Source organism: Tupaia chinensis, unplaced genomic scaffold, assembly GCF_000334495.1.
Source record: "Tupaia chinensis unplaced genomic scaffold, TupChi_1.0 Scaffold140356_1, whole genome shotgun sequence".
NCBI lineage: Eukaryota > Metazoa > Chordata > Mammalia > Scandentia > Tupaiidae > Tupaia > Tupaia belangeri.
In genome coordinates, this window is record NW_006200233.1 from 743370 (window position 1) to 758116 (window position 14747).

A 14747-nucleotide genomic window follows, 5' to 3' on the forward strand; every position below is an offset into this window, starting at 1 on the left:
TGCCAGACCAGGACCGAGGGCCCTGGCTGGGTGTCTGGAGCATTGTCAGTTCTCTGCCCCTGGAGCCAGGTCCTGGGCACGGGCAGGGAGGAGTGAGTAGAGGGTGTGAGGCAGTGTTTCCCCTAACTTGTACCTTTGAGGGCAGGAAAATAAGCTTATGTTTGCATTTATTTTTCAATTTTATTCATTGTCATTTTAAGTTGACCAGAGAAACAAAAGAAAAGTGAGAAAATAAGCTGCCAGGTTCAGGACTCAAACCGAGTCACCCACGTGGAAGTCCAACCACCTTAACCACCATGCCACCTGCCAAGCTCTGTTCCCATTTAAATAGCACTTTTGTCTTTAATGTAAATAATACACAGCTACATCACGCACACGCGTGCAGCGAGGGGTGGTCCCGCCACAGTCCGTTCATGCTCAGGATTTCGGCAAGCATGCACGTGCACCATGATCCACAGCGTGGGAATCCAGCGCCTTAACCACTATACCACCTGTTGCTCCCCTGAATGTGCATTTCCTAAGGCCTGCAGTAAACTGATTGCAAGCCTGTGACTGCAACATTTACCCTTCTTTGTTTCTGTTTTTTGCTGTATGGTGCAACTTCTTGTAGGGGAACAGGAGGGGATAGTGAGAAATTGTCCCCAGGGAGGATGGCCCCACAGCAGTCTCTCTGGTCCTAGGGTTTGGGGCACAAGCACACACACTGGCATGATTTTCAAGCTGCTGGGTCCAGAACTTGACCACATACGAAACTTAAAAATCTTTAAAAACTCACAAAGGAGTTTCTAAGTTTGTAAGGTTTTATCACTGATGTTTTAAAATGATGTCCATAATACAGAAACTATTACAGAGAATAGGAAAATAGGGAGCAATCTCCACATTTTTGGCGTGGATACCATCTTGATATCAATACCTGGCAGAATATTCAAGAAAATGGAACGGGCTAGTAAGCTCAATGTATTAAATGCAAAGTTGCTAAATAAAGCAACACGTTTAGTCTAGTGAGAAAAAAAAAACAAATGAGCAAGGTGGGTTTATTTATGGGTGGAAAGTTGGTTTCACACTTGAAGGTCAGCAGACAGGACCTCCATTCCCGCAGAGCCAGCCGCGTGTGGGTCTGCCCTGCCCAGGCTGTGTGGACAGGCCGGCTTGTGGCCTTGGAGGCGCTCACCCTGGGCCGACCTTGGCCTTTGCATTTCCCGAGCGTGGACTTGGCAGTGCGCACGGAACCTCTTGCTGTGGTTTTGAGGTGGCAGCTGGTCTCCAGACCAGTTAGGGTGGAGCGGACATCTGCGCTGTACTGAGTTTCCTGGGAAGAAAGCTGGCATCTTTCCTCACCTGTTTAAGGCTTCCCTGGTGTCTAAGGTGGTGAATAGTTTGCATCAGGCGCCTTGGTACCCCCGGAACCTTGAACGTTACAGCGCGGGCTCTGCAGACGTGCCGGAGCGAAGGCCCTCGAGATGCGTCTCGGGATCAGCCGGGTGGCCCCGCTGCCTAAGCGCAGAGTCCTCGCAGCAGGGATTCGAGATGCGGCGGGCTGGCATTTCAGCAGCGCGGACGGCGGCTGTGGGGGCCCCAGCAGAGGCGCGTGGCTCCCGGGCGGTGGTCATTTCGCAAGCGAGGAGATGAGCCTGAGGGTTCCGGGAAAGACCGGCGTCACCGAGGGGCAGATGTCGCAGGAGGGGCCTGCCAGCTCGTGCTCTGGCCTGCCGGCGCCCGCAGCCAGTCGCTCCGCGCGAACTCCGCAGAGGCCATGCCCCCGTGGCGCCCCGGGCGGACCACGCAGGGCAGGTCTGCAGGGCCTCGAGTCCGGCCGGGCGCCGTTCCGCGCGGCGTTCGGCAAACGTGCATCTCGGATCCAGCGAGCGCTGCGGCTGTCCCAGAGAAGGGGGTGGGGGTGGGGGGCATAATTACATTTCATCAGACGCAATCCTGGAAGAAAACAGCACACGCGTCCCTGGGTGGGCTCGAACCACCAACCTTTCGGTTAACAGCCGAACGCGCTAACCGATTGCGCCACAGAGACGAAGGTGCCAGAGCTGGTTTGTTACAAAAGGACTATTTCACTTTGCTCAGTCTACACTGCTTACCCGTGTTCCAACGAGAGTCCGGGAAACACGCCCTCTCGTCCTTTGACTGACAGCGTCCGGTGCTGATGGGGCTTTGAGAAGAGACGCTAGCACTCGTTCTGTGAGAGCAGCGCCTGAGCGGACCGCGTGGGGAGCAGGCCACGCACCTGTGCCTGCTTTCCCAGCTCCCTGTGAGAATCAAAGGAAAGACGCCGGGCCGGAGTCTGGCTCAGTTCAGGGTCTCCGCTCGCAGTTAGTGGCGAGACACCCCGGGAGGCTGTGGGGTACCAGGGAGGAGTGGACTCACGGCTGCAGAGGTCGGGAACAGTGAGGTGCACCGCATAGCCCAGAGCCCAGATCCAGGAGTATACCCAGAACCTCCTGCGAGTCAGCGCCCTGCCACCCTCAACCTCAGGGGCCAGCCGGTGGAAGTGGTTAAGGGCACTGGACTCCCCACTCTCTGGTTCAAGCCCCAGACCTGGATACTTGCTCACGTGGGCTCTCTCTCTCTCTGGAAATATTATAATAACTAAAGTTGGGCACTGGACTCCCACAGTGTCGCCCACAATGTCGCCCTGGTTCAAGTCCCAGGATGCTTGCTTTCTCTCTCTGGAAAGCGGTGGCGTGGTGGCTAAAGGGTACTGGACTCCCATATGGCCCAGTACGGACCCGGAGGCTTGCTTTCTCACCTTCCCTCTCTCACTGTGTTTCTTTCTGGTCAAATTAAAATGAATGAATAAGCAAAATCAAATAAATAATTTTTAAAAAGTAAAGATAGTTAAATAAAAGGATTCTTCAAAAATAAATGCCAACTACAGATGTTAAATTGCCTGTGATACTATTATCTGTGTTTCAAAGAGTAAGGTGGCTGACAAACTGACCAACTCCTCCCTCCCTCCTTCCTCTCTCCCTCCTTTCTCTCTTCCTTATCTCCAAGAGTAAACTTGAGAGAAACTTCACAAAATACATCTGTAATTTCCTTTGGCGTTTCATTCTGGACCTGACAATTTTTGAAACGTGTGCATGTTTTTTCTTGGGCCTCCGCTGGTGGACGAGAAGCCTGCGGATGTGCTGACCCGGGCAGTATTCTCGTCTACTCCTTCCAGGCCCGTTTAAACCTAAACCCCGGGGGGGGGGCACAGATGGCAGACGGGTTGCACCTCTCGACTCCCACCTGGCTGACGCGGTGGCTTGAAACTCACGCTGGGCACGTGTGCGCATGCCCCAAATCCCAGGAGGAGGATGGAGAAGGGACTGTGGCATGTGCTTTCTTGCACGCTCCCACACAGGAAGACGAAGTGCCCCTGCCGAGTCTGGGCGTGTTGTTCGGATCCTCAGGTCGCGAGAGGCTGCTCCCGTCACACCGAATGCCTCACACCTTTGTTACGTGCACGGCCTCCCGTGCCAGATCCTGCAGTCCTCATTCAATGGGGGAAGAGCACCCAGCCATGACTGAAGGCAGGGACCTAGGCCAGCCTGCGCTGGCCTGCACCACACTGCTTCAGACTGCCAGGACGCCAAAGAAAGGCGACCAGCCTCTGTCTGGGGTCTTTGTGACTGCACTGGCTGCCACCCCCACGCCCCACGTCCCCAGTCTAGTGAGAGGAGGGGGTTAGTGCCTGGGCGTGACCTCCCTCCTCCCACCTCTGTTCCCTGAAGAGGGGATAGAGGCACGCCAGGTATGCTTTGCCACAAATTCTTCCCAGTTTTCTCCAAGTCTCACTTCTCCCCTCTGGAGGTTGCAGGCACTCGAGATTTCACTTCCCTCAAACACTTGTGGTGACATTAGCAATTTTCATGTGTAGTTTGCAAGAGATTAAGGAAGTCTCTAACGTGCTTTGGTTCTAGTCTATTTTGTCTATGTAGACAGATTTAATTTAGAAGACTAATCAAATCCACCTTTAATTTTTTTTTCCTAGAATATGCTGAGTTTTAGGGTCAGACTCTCCACTGTAATAGTACATTTATGTCTAGCCTCATAACACTTCCATAGTTTACTCTAGAATTTTATTCCAAATAAAATTTAAATAAAATTAAATTACTGCACAGATCACTGTAGTCAAAACTGTATAAAAATATACTAATTAAGGTCACTAATAACCCATTTCTATAGATGCAGAAAAACATGTTATCTATAATGAAGTCATACAACTCAGCACCAGCAGTTGGCGTAATGGCTATGTCATTGGACTCCCATGTAGTCGACCGCCGTTCGAGTCCAGGACCTTGTGGCTTAAACTCACGCCCACCCAAGATCCCAGGAGGAGAATGGAGAAGAGATTGCAGTGTGGCCATCCCCCCTGGGGGGCGATTCCTCGCTGTCTCTCTGGTGAGTGCATCCGTCCTATACCAAAAACCTCTCCAAAAAAAAAAAAAAAGTCAGGGAGCAGCAGTTAGCGTAATGGCTATGTTGCTGCACTCCCATGTAGTCGATCGTGGTTCAAGTCCCAGACCCGACGGCCTAAACTCATGCCAGGTGCACGTGTGCATGCCCAAAATCTCGAGAGGAGAATGGAGGAAAAGGGAGAATGGAGAAGGGATTGCGGCGTGGCCATCCTCCCTTCTCGCTTACTGTCTCTTTCTGGCGAGTGCATGTGCCCTCTAGCAAAAACCTCTGGGTGGGGTGTCATACAACTCATATTTTCAAATTAAATTAATTTACCATGTTAGCATGTAGTGTACTGTATTTAGATGTATCTGTCAGGACTTTCAAAAGTTGTTTCTGGGGGCTAGCAGGTGGCACAGAGGTTAATGCACTGGACTCCCACCAGGTTGACTGCGATCTGAGTCGGACCTGGTGGCTTCAAACTTGTGCTGGGTGCATGTTGCATGCATGCCCAAAATCCTGAGAAGAGAATGGAGAAGGATTAACCTTTTTTTTTTTTTTTTTGGAGAGATTTTCACTGTAGGGCGCATGCGCTCACCAGACAGACAGAGAGAGACATAGAGACAGAAAGCGAGAAATCACCCCCCAGGCGGGATGGTCACGCCGCAATCCCTTCTCCTCCATTCTCCTCTCGGGATCTTGGGCACGCACGCACACGCGCCCGGCGTGAGTTTTAAGCCACTGGGTCCGGGACACGAACTGCGGTCGACTACGTGGGAGTCCAGTGACATAGCCATTACACTAACTGCTGGTTCCCGAGAAGGATTAACCTTGATGTAAACTGTGGACTTAGGTTAGTAAGAACACATCAATACTGACTCACCAGCGGTAATAAATGTGCCAGATAGATAATGTAAATATCAGGGGAACACGTGTGCAGCTGGAAGACGGGCACACACGGAAATGGACCAGCACTTAATTTCCCACATATACAAAGTGACAGAAGCGAAGTATCGTGTACTTAGTGCACACCCCTAAGGAGGATGAATGTGTATGGACACACGCACACAATCTACTGTACATACATACACGCATTGCTCATATTTGCAAAAAGAAATACAGGATCATAGAAATAGGGTGGATGGGGGAGGGAAAGGAGCAAGATTTCTTCTTTTTTCCTTTTATTCATTTATTTTTTTAATTTGACTAGAGAGAGACAAGAGGTTGAGAATGAGAGAGGAAGTAAGAAAGCAAGCCACCAGATTCAGGACTCAAACTGGTCGGCCATGTGGGAGTGCCCAGTGCCTTAACAACCACGCCACCTGCTGGTCCCAAGGGGCAAGATTTCTATGACTAAATTTAAAAATTCTTTTGGCTTGGGACCAGCAGCTGGTGGGGTGGTTAAGGTGCTGGACACTCCCACATGGCCAGCCAGGGTTTGAGTCCTGAATCTGGTGGCTTGCTTTCTTGCTTCCTCTCTCACTCTCAATGTCTGTCTCTGGTCAAATTAAAAATTAAATGAATAAATAAAATAAAATAATTATTAAAAAAATTCTTTTGGCTTTTGAATCATGTACGTGTGTGTGTGTGTGTGTGTGTGTATTTAATTCAAGAAAAGGTAAAGAACAAAAGAGAGCAAATCTGTATACTTAATAAAAATGAAAAAAAAAAAAAAAAACCTAATCACCTGAGAGCAATAACAAAAAAATCAATTCAGGTAGCTTTTTGACATAAGTACCCTGATTCTATTCTTTATTATTAAAAAAATTTATTTTTATCTAACTTTATTTGCCCAGAGAGGGGCCTTAACAGCCCTTGTCAGCACCACCCCACCCAATTCTATTCTTGGAGTGAGATAAAGTAAAAGAACTATAATATTTTTTAAAAATAATTCTTTTATTTAACTAATGCCTCTGCTCCTGACAGGTGGGGGTGAATCAGGGCAACCATTCCTACATCACTCCAGTTCAACAAATGGCAGGACGAGGGAGAGTGGGGCCTGATGTGGATCCTTCCGGGAATGCACATTCCACACTGTCCTTAATTTTGAGGGTATCAGTTACCCACATAAACAATAGCGGGTCTGCTGTAACTCAGTTGTAGCCAGGCTCCCCATACGGTTAGTTCAAACTCATCTCACCCTATAATTCGTTACAGGGAGTAACAGTTTGTGTAATGCCACGGGAAGGCATGTCCACAGCACAACACAGACATCCTTCTGTCCAGGCTTTCATTTCTTTCTGCCTTGGCATCAAAACTCCTGGAATTCTGGGAACCAGCAGATGGTGCTAACGTCACTAGACTATCATGTACTTGACTGCGATCCAAATCCCAGACCCGGCAGTGTAAAACTCCCACCAGGCGCGTGTGCGTGCGTGCCCAAGATCCCAAGAGGAGAATGGAGAAGGGACTGAGGCATGGTCACCGCCCTAGAGGGTGATGTCTCACTTCCTGTCTCTCCAGCAAGTGCACATGCCCTACAGAAATCTAAAAAAAAAAAAAAAAAAAAAAGGAATTCCTGGAATTCTGGAGATGACCCAGTGGTCAGCCTCATCACCAGGCCTAAGCATCAAATGACATCTGCTTTATTCTAATGCAAACATACAGTGAGGACAAAAATGAAGGGTTTCCGGAACAAATGTTTATTTAAGAGTTAAGGGGAAACAAAAACATTAAAGCAGAGAAAGGAGTACATTTACTCAATACAGCTAAATTGTCTTGTTTGGTCTGAAATCTTGAAAAGGTTACCCAACTACTTACCTGAGGCCGGCTCAGGCTGGCCCTGCATCAAGGGGACCTCCATCCATCTTGGAAGACGCCTCCTAGTTTGGGTGACAGGCCTCCCAGGTCCTCCCCAACCTCAGGCTATGCCCATGAGTAACAGCAATACCTTTCCCCCATGGTTAAAAGCCCTCAGACTTTTTCATACCCCCAAAGTTTTCTGTTTCAGGGATGGTCCATTAGTGTTAATTTACCTAAAGACTAGAGACAATTACCAGTAAGGTTAGCTGGAAAAAAAGGGGCCGGGCACTGCCCTGCTGCTACCACCGCTGTGCCCTTCTCCAAGCTTGAATGACTAGTAGAAGAACTAAATCCCATCACCACCAGGCCATGAACCCAATACTACCTTAAGTATTACAACCGTCAAACATACTAGTGAGAGGCATGGTTTTCACCCAAGAGGAGCAAACATATCTTGTGTTTATCACACTGGCAACTTCTCATGGTACAAGAACTATTAGTAAAAAGTACTAGAACGCGTTAGATCAAACAAACTTTCAGGATCCCCTTTCTACAAGAAAAAGATAGGTCCTAGAATCAGATTCCGTATTACCACTACGAGCTATAGCCACAGGCTCTAAGATTAACATGATCATCAACTAGCCATTAGGATCAAAGCTCAGAGCTACACACACGGAGCAGTTGCTCAGCTCCTTAAATCCAAATGTGACGCTCTCTGGATTTCGGGGATCGGCTAAATCAGAACAGAGCCAGAGGACTCAGGCTATCAGTAATTGATTATTCACTAGTTTACAGAGTCCATGAGACTCCAGGAATCTGAAGTATTTCTACTAGCTCTCTTTCAATCTAGGGGGGGGGGAATAATAACCAAAAAATCCCAAGAGAACCATTTATAGATCCCTAGGTTAATTATAGCCTTTCTAGAGAATGTTAAAAAACAATCATGTTAAATTGGAGACAAGCGTTTATCCTTAAATCTCTGATGGATTCACTACATTTCCTTCTAGAACCTAGAATCTTGTATTCCAAGCCCAAAATATACCTTGCATTGTGGTGACTGTAATCCTTTCCCTGGGATTAAAAGGTATTTTCTTTCCTTGGCAGAACTGAAATAAACGAAAAACGTGTCATTCCGGCGCTTGACTTCCTACGAACTGCAAGACAACGGAGTGGAAAGAACACTAGCTTTGGAATCAGGATGCTCAAATCTTGCCCTGTATTAATGCACCAAACCCCTATATGTCTTTTACTCTGTGCCAGGCAGGCCTAAACTGTTTCCATTCTCCTCCTACTCATTCTGCTAAAAGCTGGAACGCTAGCACGGAGCGAGGTAAGACGTGATGTCACAAAAACACGGACACTAATAGGATAGCCATAGCCCTGGAATTCTCATTTTGAATGAAATAAAATGAATCTTTAAGGTTGAAATACCAGTGATAACCTGGGAGGTATTTTAGGGAAAAGGAAACTTTGGCGGGTATGCCTCAACTCCCCTCAGTAAGAGGCCGAACCACCCAGTCCCTGGCCGTTGCTGTCTGCTGCCAGCAGAGGTCCCCATGTCCCTATGAGCACACTAGCCCCACCTGGCCAAGAGCGGATGGAGAGGCAAAGTCCGTTTTCTCTACTCCCCGTAGTAACACATGCCACACCTTCTATCACAAGGTTGCAGTCCTTTCCTTTATTGGGTTTCTGAATTTTAGAAAGTGAAAGTAAAGCAATCATTAATGGTTCAGATAAAAGAAAGTATCTTTACCTGAGTTACCCATCAGGTCTAGTCTGACCTGCCCTAGTTCTTCCCAGAACAAGCTCCGGGATCTAAAAGACTATGTCCACACTGTTCCATGTAGCCGTCTCTACCACACTGAGAACAGTTCTCATATTTATGTACACAGATTCTCACCCACAATTAGCTCTCTCCCTGGAGCAGACTTCTCTGCAGAATGGATTCTTTGGGGCCCAATAAGATGGGAGCTTCTAGCACAGCTTTCCCCACACTCAAGGTATTGATGGCTTTCACTCATGTGAGTACCTCAAGAGCTGATCACAAGCTCTGCTCATTCAGACACCTGCCTTTCCTCAGGTTGGATTCTTTGTGGGGATGCAAACCCAAGTAAGGCTCTCAAAAAACAATGCTTTTGCCACACTCAAAACAAATATACAAGTTTCTACCAGTATGGCTTCTCTGATTTGTGAAAAAGTCAAGAGTTTCATTAGATGTTTTTCACGTTTCTGGGCTGTGCTTCCCCCAATATCTAATGAGCTGTGCATACTGCCTCAATACTGACTCTGAAAACATTTCGGCTGTTTTCTGACACGAGTTCTCTTGCCAGGAGGAGGGCTGAACGCTGCTGGAATGGCACTTACACTCACTGCATGTGTGAGGCTCCCATCTGTGTAAATCTCGTGAGTGATCAAATTTGAGCTCAGACTACATGTTTTCCAAAATGCAGGGAATCTCCAGGTTCTCTCTGAAGTGAGTGATACGGTTTCTGCCAGGGCAGCTCTCTGGGCAAAACACTGCTCACACTTCCTATGACGGGTTCACTGGTTCCGCTTTGATGTTTGAGCACTGAGAAGTGTGAGAATTGCCTACAGTCTTGGTCTTATTGAGTTCTCTGACATGGAAGTACGTGTAAATTTTGTGGGATCAGAACTTCTTGTCCAGTCAAGACATCTGCGAGGCTTCCAATGCATGGGGAGGGCTGAGTTCGAGACTTTTCTCATCCACATTACAGACTCGGGGCTTGTCACCAGTGTGTACTGCCTGGTGAAGAAGGGCAGAGCTCTGGTGGAAGCTTTTATCACAGACGCCGTATTTGTAATGTAGTTCCTCTGTCTGAGTTCTCATTTTCTGCTGGGCAACAAAGTCCATACCTAGGAGGAAGCCACTCTCACAAGTGGACCACTGATGTGGCTTCTCTTCCACGTGAATTCTTTGATGCACAATAAGGTCTGAGCTACAGTTGAAACTCTTCTCATATTCAAGGCATTTAAAAGTGTGGGTATGAGTTGCCTGGTGTCTAATCAGGTTGGCACTCCGAGTAAAACTCCTCATACATTCCAAGCATTTATACGGCTTCTCGCCTGTGTGGACTCGCTGGTGCACAATGAGGTCTGATTTCTGGCCAAAGCATTTCTCGCAGGCACCACACTTATAGGGCTTCTCCCCAGTGTGGACTCTCTTATGCACGATGAAGGCTGAGCGGTGTCGGTAGCTTTTCTCACACTTATTACATTTGTAGGGCCTTTCACCGGTATGAGTTCTCTGGTGACTAATAAGATCTGATTTTCCACTGAAAGCTTTTTCACACTCCAGACACTTAAACGGCTTCTCACCTGTGTGAGTTCTTCGGTGCCTTATGAGGTTTGTGCTTCGGCTGAAGCACTTATCACACTCACTACAGAGATAAGGTTTTTCGCCTGTATGGCTTCGCTGATGGACAAGCAGATCAGAACTCTGACCAAAATTCTTGCCACAAATATCGCACGTATAGAATTTTTTACCTGCATGTGTTCTCTGGTGTCCTGAAAGGGCTAAGTGATGCCAAAAGCTCTTCTCACATTTGCTACATTTATAAGGTTTCTCATAGTTGTGAATCCTCTGGTGTGAAGTAAGATCTGAGCTTTGGATGAAGGTTTTCTCACACATATCACATCTATAAGGTTTCTCCCCAGTATGGGTTCTCTCACACATAATAAAAGATAGGTTTTCACAGAAGTTTTGCTTGCTTTCAAGGCACTGATATATCTGATCATCTATTTGGGTGAGCTCATGCACACGAATAAAAATCTTTTTACCCTTCTGAGGGCATACATGATAAATTTTCCTTTTCTGAGTTCTCTGGCTACATCTTTCTTCTGAAGTGTACATTTTCTATGGCTCTCTCCTACGATGTTCTCCACTGGCCTCTTGACCCATCACTGTCATCACAGTGACTTTCTTGGTAAGAACTTGGAAGAGCCATATGTTTCAGGCCTTTCCGCCATAAGCAATTCACCTCCATAAATTTTCAGCATCATACTCATTAATTCCTTATGTATTTCCAATCCTGTGAGACAAAGTAGAAATATTATTTATATTCCTATAAATAGGAATATAATCTTCAAAATTAAAATCATTGCAGAAAAGACAAACTCTATATTAGAATCTTTAAGTCTTCTAGGTTTTACATGGATTGAAAATAGTTTTCCTTGGGACTAGCAGATGGCATAATGGTTATATTGCTAGACTCTCACATGGCCAACTGCAATTCAAGTCTCAGACCCAGAGGCTTGAGGCTCATGCTGGCAGCCTGTGTGTGCATGCCTAAAATCCCAAGAGGAGAATGGAGAAGGGACTGTAGCCTGGCCACCCCCCGGGGATGGTTTCTCGCTTTCTGTCTCTCTGGCGAGTGCACATACCCTATAGCAAAAATCTCTTGGGGTGGGGGTCTGGGGAGGGAAAGGGCCAGCAGGTGGTGTGGTGGTTAAGGGCGCTAGACTCCCACGTGGCTGACCACAGTTTGAATCCTGAACCTGGTGGCTTGCTCTCACTGTCTCTCTCTCTGACCAAATTAAAAGAAATAAATAAAGTTTAAAAAATATTAAAAAAAAAAAAAAGTGGGACCAGCAGTTGGCATAATGGCTAAGTCGCTGGACTGCCATATAGTCGACCATGGTTTGAGTCCCAGACCCAGTGATTTAATCTCACGCCGGGTGTGTGCATTTGTGTGTGCATCCAGGATCCTGAGAGGAAAAGGGATTGAGGCGTGGCCATCCCCCCTGCGGGGTGATTTCTTGCTTTCTGACTCTCTGTCTCTGACTTTCTGACGAGGGCATGTGCCCTATAGCAAAACAACCTCTCCAAAAATAAAAAAATAAAAAAAGATATCTGGTCCAGGGCTGGAACTGTACCTGTGGGTTACAGCGATGTGGGGTCCACCTGCCTTAATGACTATGCTACTTACTGCCTCAGAATATAACTTCTATTAGGGTTAGGTCTTAGTCTTTTATGTTCTGCCAATATGCCTAGCACCTACATTTGTTTAATGGATGAAAAACAGGAACAAATATGGAGATCAGCAGGTGGCATGGTGGTTAAAGCACTGGACACTCCCACATGGCTGACCAGGGTTTGAGTCCTGGAGCTGGTGGCTAGCTTTCTCACTTCCTCTCTCTCTCACTCTCACCCTCTGTCTCTCTCTGGTCAAATTTAAAAATGAATGAATGAATAAATAAAATAATTATTTTTTATGTTGTTTTAAAAAAATGAACAAATACCAGGACAAAAAGGGTTAGTAATCCTCCTCCTCAGAGCCCTAGTAGCAATACAACAGGCTAGGCCTATAGCCCTCCCTGGCCCACCTGGCAAACCCAAACACACCCTTCACACCTTAGCTCCAGGATACTCTCCTCTAAGTGGCTTCTCTTACCCTGTCCAAGGAAAAGACGGGTACTCTCCTCACACCTAGTGTCAGGGGCTAAGGACTGACAGGCTGAGGCATAAACCTTGAGAGCTCAATGTTGTTATTTATTTATTTTTAGAGAGACGTGCTCAGTGGGTAGACACAGAGACAGAAAACGAGAAATCATCCCCGCCAGGATATCCGCAATCCCTTCTTCATTCTCGAGATTTTGGGAACCCACGCGCACACATGCACACATGCACAAGCCTGGCATGAATTCAAAGCCACTGGGTCCAGGGCTCGAACTAAGGTCAGCTATGTGGGGGTCCAGTGACATAAGCACCATACCATCTACTGGTCCCTAAAGTTATTCTTATAGTTGAAGGATGTATATGACCATTAGACAAAGTCAGTGAAACATTATCTAAAAACAGATAATACTGGTGCTGGCAGGTGGTGTAGTGGTTAAGGGCACCAAACTCCCAAATGGCTGACCACAGTTCAAGTCCTGGACCTAGCCTCTTGATTTCTCACTCTCTCTCTCTCACTCTGTTCCTGTCTTGTCAAATATAAATAAAGTTAGATAAAATAATTCTTTTTTTTTTTTTTTTGGAGAGCTTTTTGCTACAGGGCGCATGTGCTTGCCAGAAAGACAGAGACAGACAGAGAGACAGAAAACGAGAAATCACCCCTCAGGGGGAATGGCCACACCACAATCCCTTCTCCTCTCGGGATCTTGGGCACACACGCACATGTGCCCGGTGTGCATTTATGCCACCGGGGCCAGGACTTGAAACGCAGTCAACTACATGGGAGTCCAGCGACATAGCCATTACGCCAACTGCTGGTCCCTGCAAAATAGGTTTTTAATAGCAATGTTTGCAACTTACAGATAAAGACACTTAATGCTTAGGGCAGATAGATAATCACCCAAGAACGCAGAGAGTAAGCGGCAGAGCCGATTAACTATCTACCTTCTGACTCTACAGGCTGCCCAAGCATTGGGCGTACAGCCTTAGATGTGCTAAAAGTCAACCAAGAAGCAATACCACAAGCCGATCACGAACATGCATGTGTAATGAAAAAAGCAGCAAATAAACTGGCAAGACAGGGCCTAGCTTTGAATCACTCTACTATCTTAGGAGATAAGGAAAGGACGCTGTTGGGACAAGCAGATGGCATAATAGTTACGTTGCTGAACTCCCACATAGTCCACCAGGGTTTTAGTCCAGGACCTGGTGGCTTAAAACCCAGGTTGAATGCATGTGCCTGCGCGCCCCTCAAAACTCCAAGAGAATGGAGAAGGGGTTGCTGTGTGGCCATCCCCTCACCTTGATTTCTTGCTGTCTCTATGGAGTGCATCTGCCCGGAGGTGTAAAAATCTCTAAAAAAGAAAAAAAAAAAAGGCCATTGTCTTTTCTCATTTATTTTCAGTATTTTCTTGTCCTCTGTTCCCAAATCCACATTTACATAGAAAGAGCCTGGTATGCGACTTACCACCATTAAGTTAGATTCAAGACTGTCTTTCTTGTGGTTCCAAGAGTTCTCTAGTCCAGAACTACTCACGACACTCAATGCTTCTCGCTCCTGGAGGAAAAATCAATAATGCAGATGACGATGTAAACTGACAGTTCTTCTAGAGTTGGCCATCCACCTCCCGATCTATTTACTCTCTAATCTGGTCAGCACCCTTCAACCACATTCTTTCCTCCCTCCACTTCCCCTTACGTTGCTCCTCCTACAAACGGTACTTGCCACTGGTGCAGTCAGCTTCTTCCCAACAAGCGCCAGGCAAGATGCTTCTACTTCATAGCAAAGCCCCGGGTCCTGTTTTTCTGGTTTATTTTCAGTTTCTTTACCTGCTAACTGTATCGTTTCACCCTCTAAGGTCAAGGGCCCAGGACAAAACCCAAGATATACATGATAAGTGTACACAATACCAAGGGATATGTAATTCAAGGTTCCAAAAAGGAACAGTTGTGGAACGACTAAAGAAATCAACCTGCACACATCCCACTGCAAGAGAACAGACCGCAGCACGGGCAGAGGGGGCGGGGCCACATCCGTGGGCCTGCCCCCCACATACACAAACACGAACCCCGCTTAGAAAGTGCCGCGGGGGTTCACTATTATCATCTCCAGGAGCCCCCGTACCGACCGCGTCTTCCAACTTTTCACTGGCCCTCTTCCAGGCCATGCGCCGTCGGGGGGCCCAGGCCCTGCTCC

At 47.2% G+C, this 14747-nt stretch overlaps 1 protein-coding gene, 1 long non-coding RNA gene and 1 other non-coding gene across 4 annotated transcripts; all 3 read right to left on the bottom strand.

The window, feature by feature from the left end:
* Positions 1–1155: 1155 nt before the first annotated feature.
* On the bottom strand, positions 1156–2559 carry LOC114004806 (uncharacterized). The gene is made up of 2 exons (XR_003546880.1): positions 2091–2559; positions 1156–1932 (listed from the first exon to the last, which is right to left on the bottom strand). It is a non-coding gene; the product is annotated as an uncharacterized LOC114004806 (long non-coding RNA).
* TRNAN-GUU (transfer RNA asparagine (anticodon GUU)) lies at positions 1953–2026 on the bottom strand. Its single transcript has one exon. It is a non-coding gene; the product is annotated as a tRNA-Asn (tRNA).
* Positions 2560–8800: 6241 nt separating the features above from the next.
* On the bottom strand, positions 8801–14109 carry ZNF322 (zinc finger protein 322). Of its 2 annotated transcripts, XM_006162668.3 has the most exons (3): positions 14019–14109; positions 13853–13905; positions 8801–11186 (listed from the first exon to the last, which is right to left on the bottom strand). In XM_006162668.3, exon 3 carries the CDS (start codon positions 11006–11008, stop codon positions 9803–9805), a length of 1206 nt encoding a protein of 401 aa, XP_006162730.1. In that variant the 5' UTR covers positions 11009–11186; positions 13853–13905; positions 14019–14109; the 3' UTR covers positions 8801–9802. The 2 variants fall into 2 exon arrangements, with proteins under 2 accessions (XP_006162730.1, XP_027621823.1); XM_027766022.1 differs by lacking the exon at positions 13853–13905 and having other exon boundaries at positions 14019–14103.
* Positions 14110–14747: the final 638 nt, after the last annotated feature.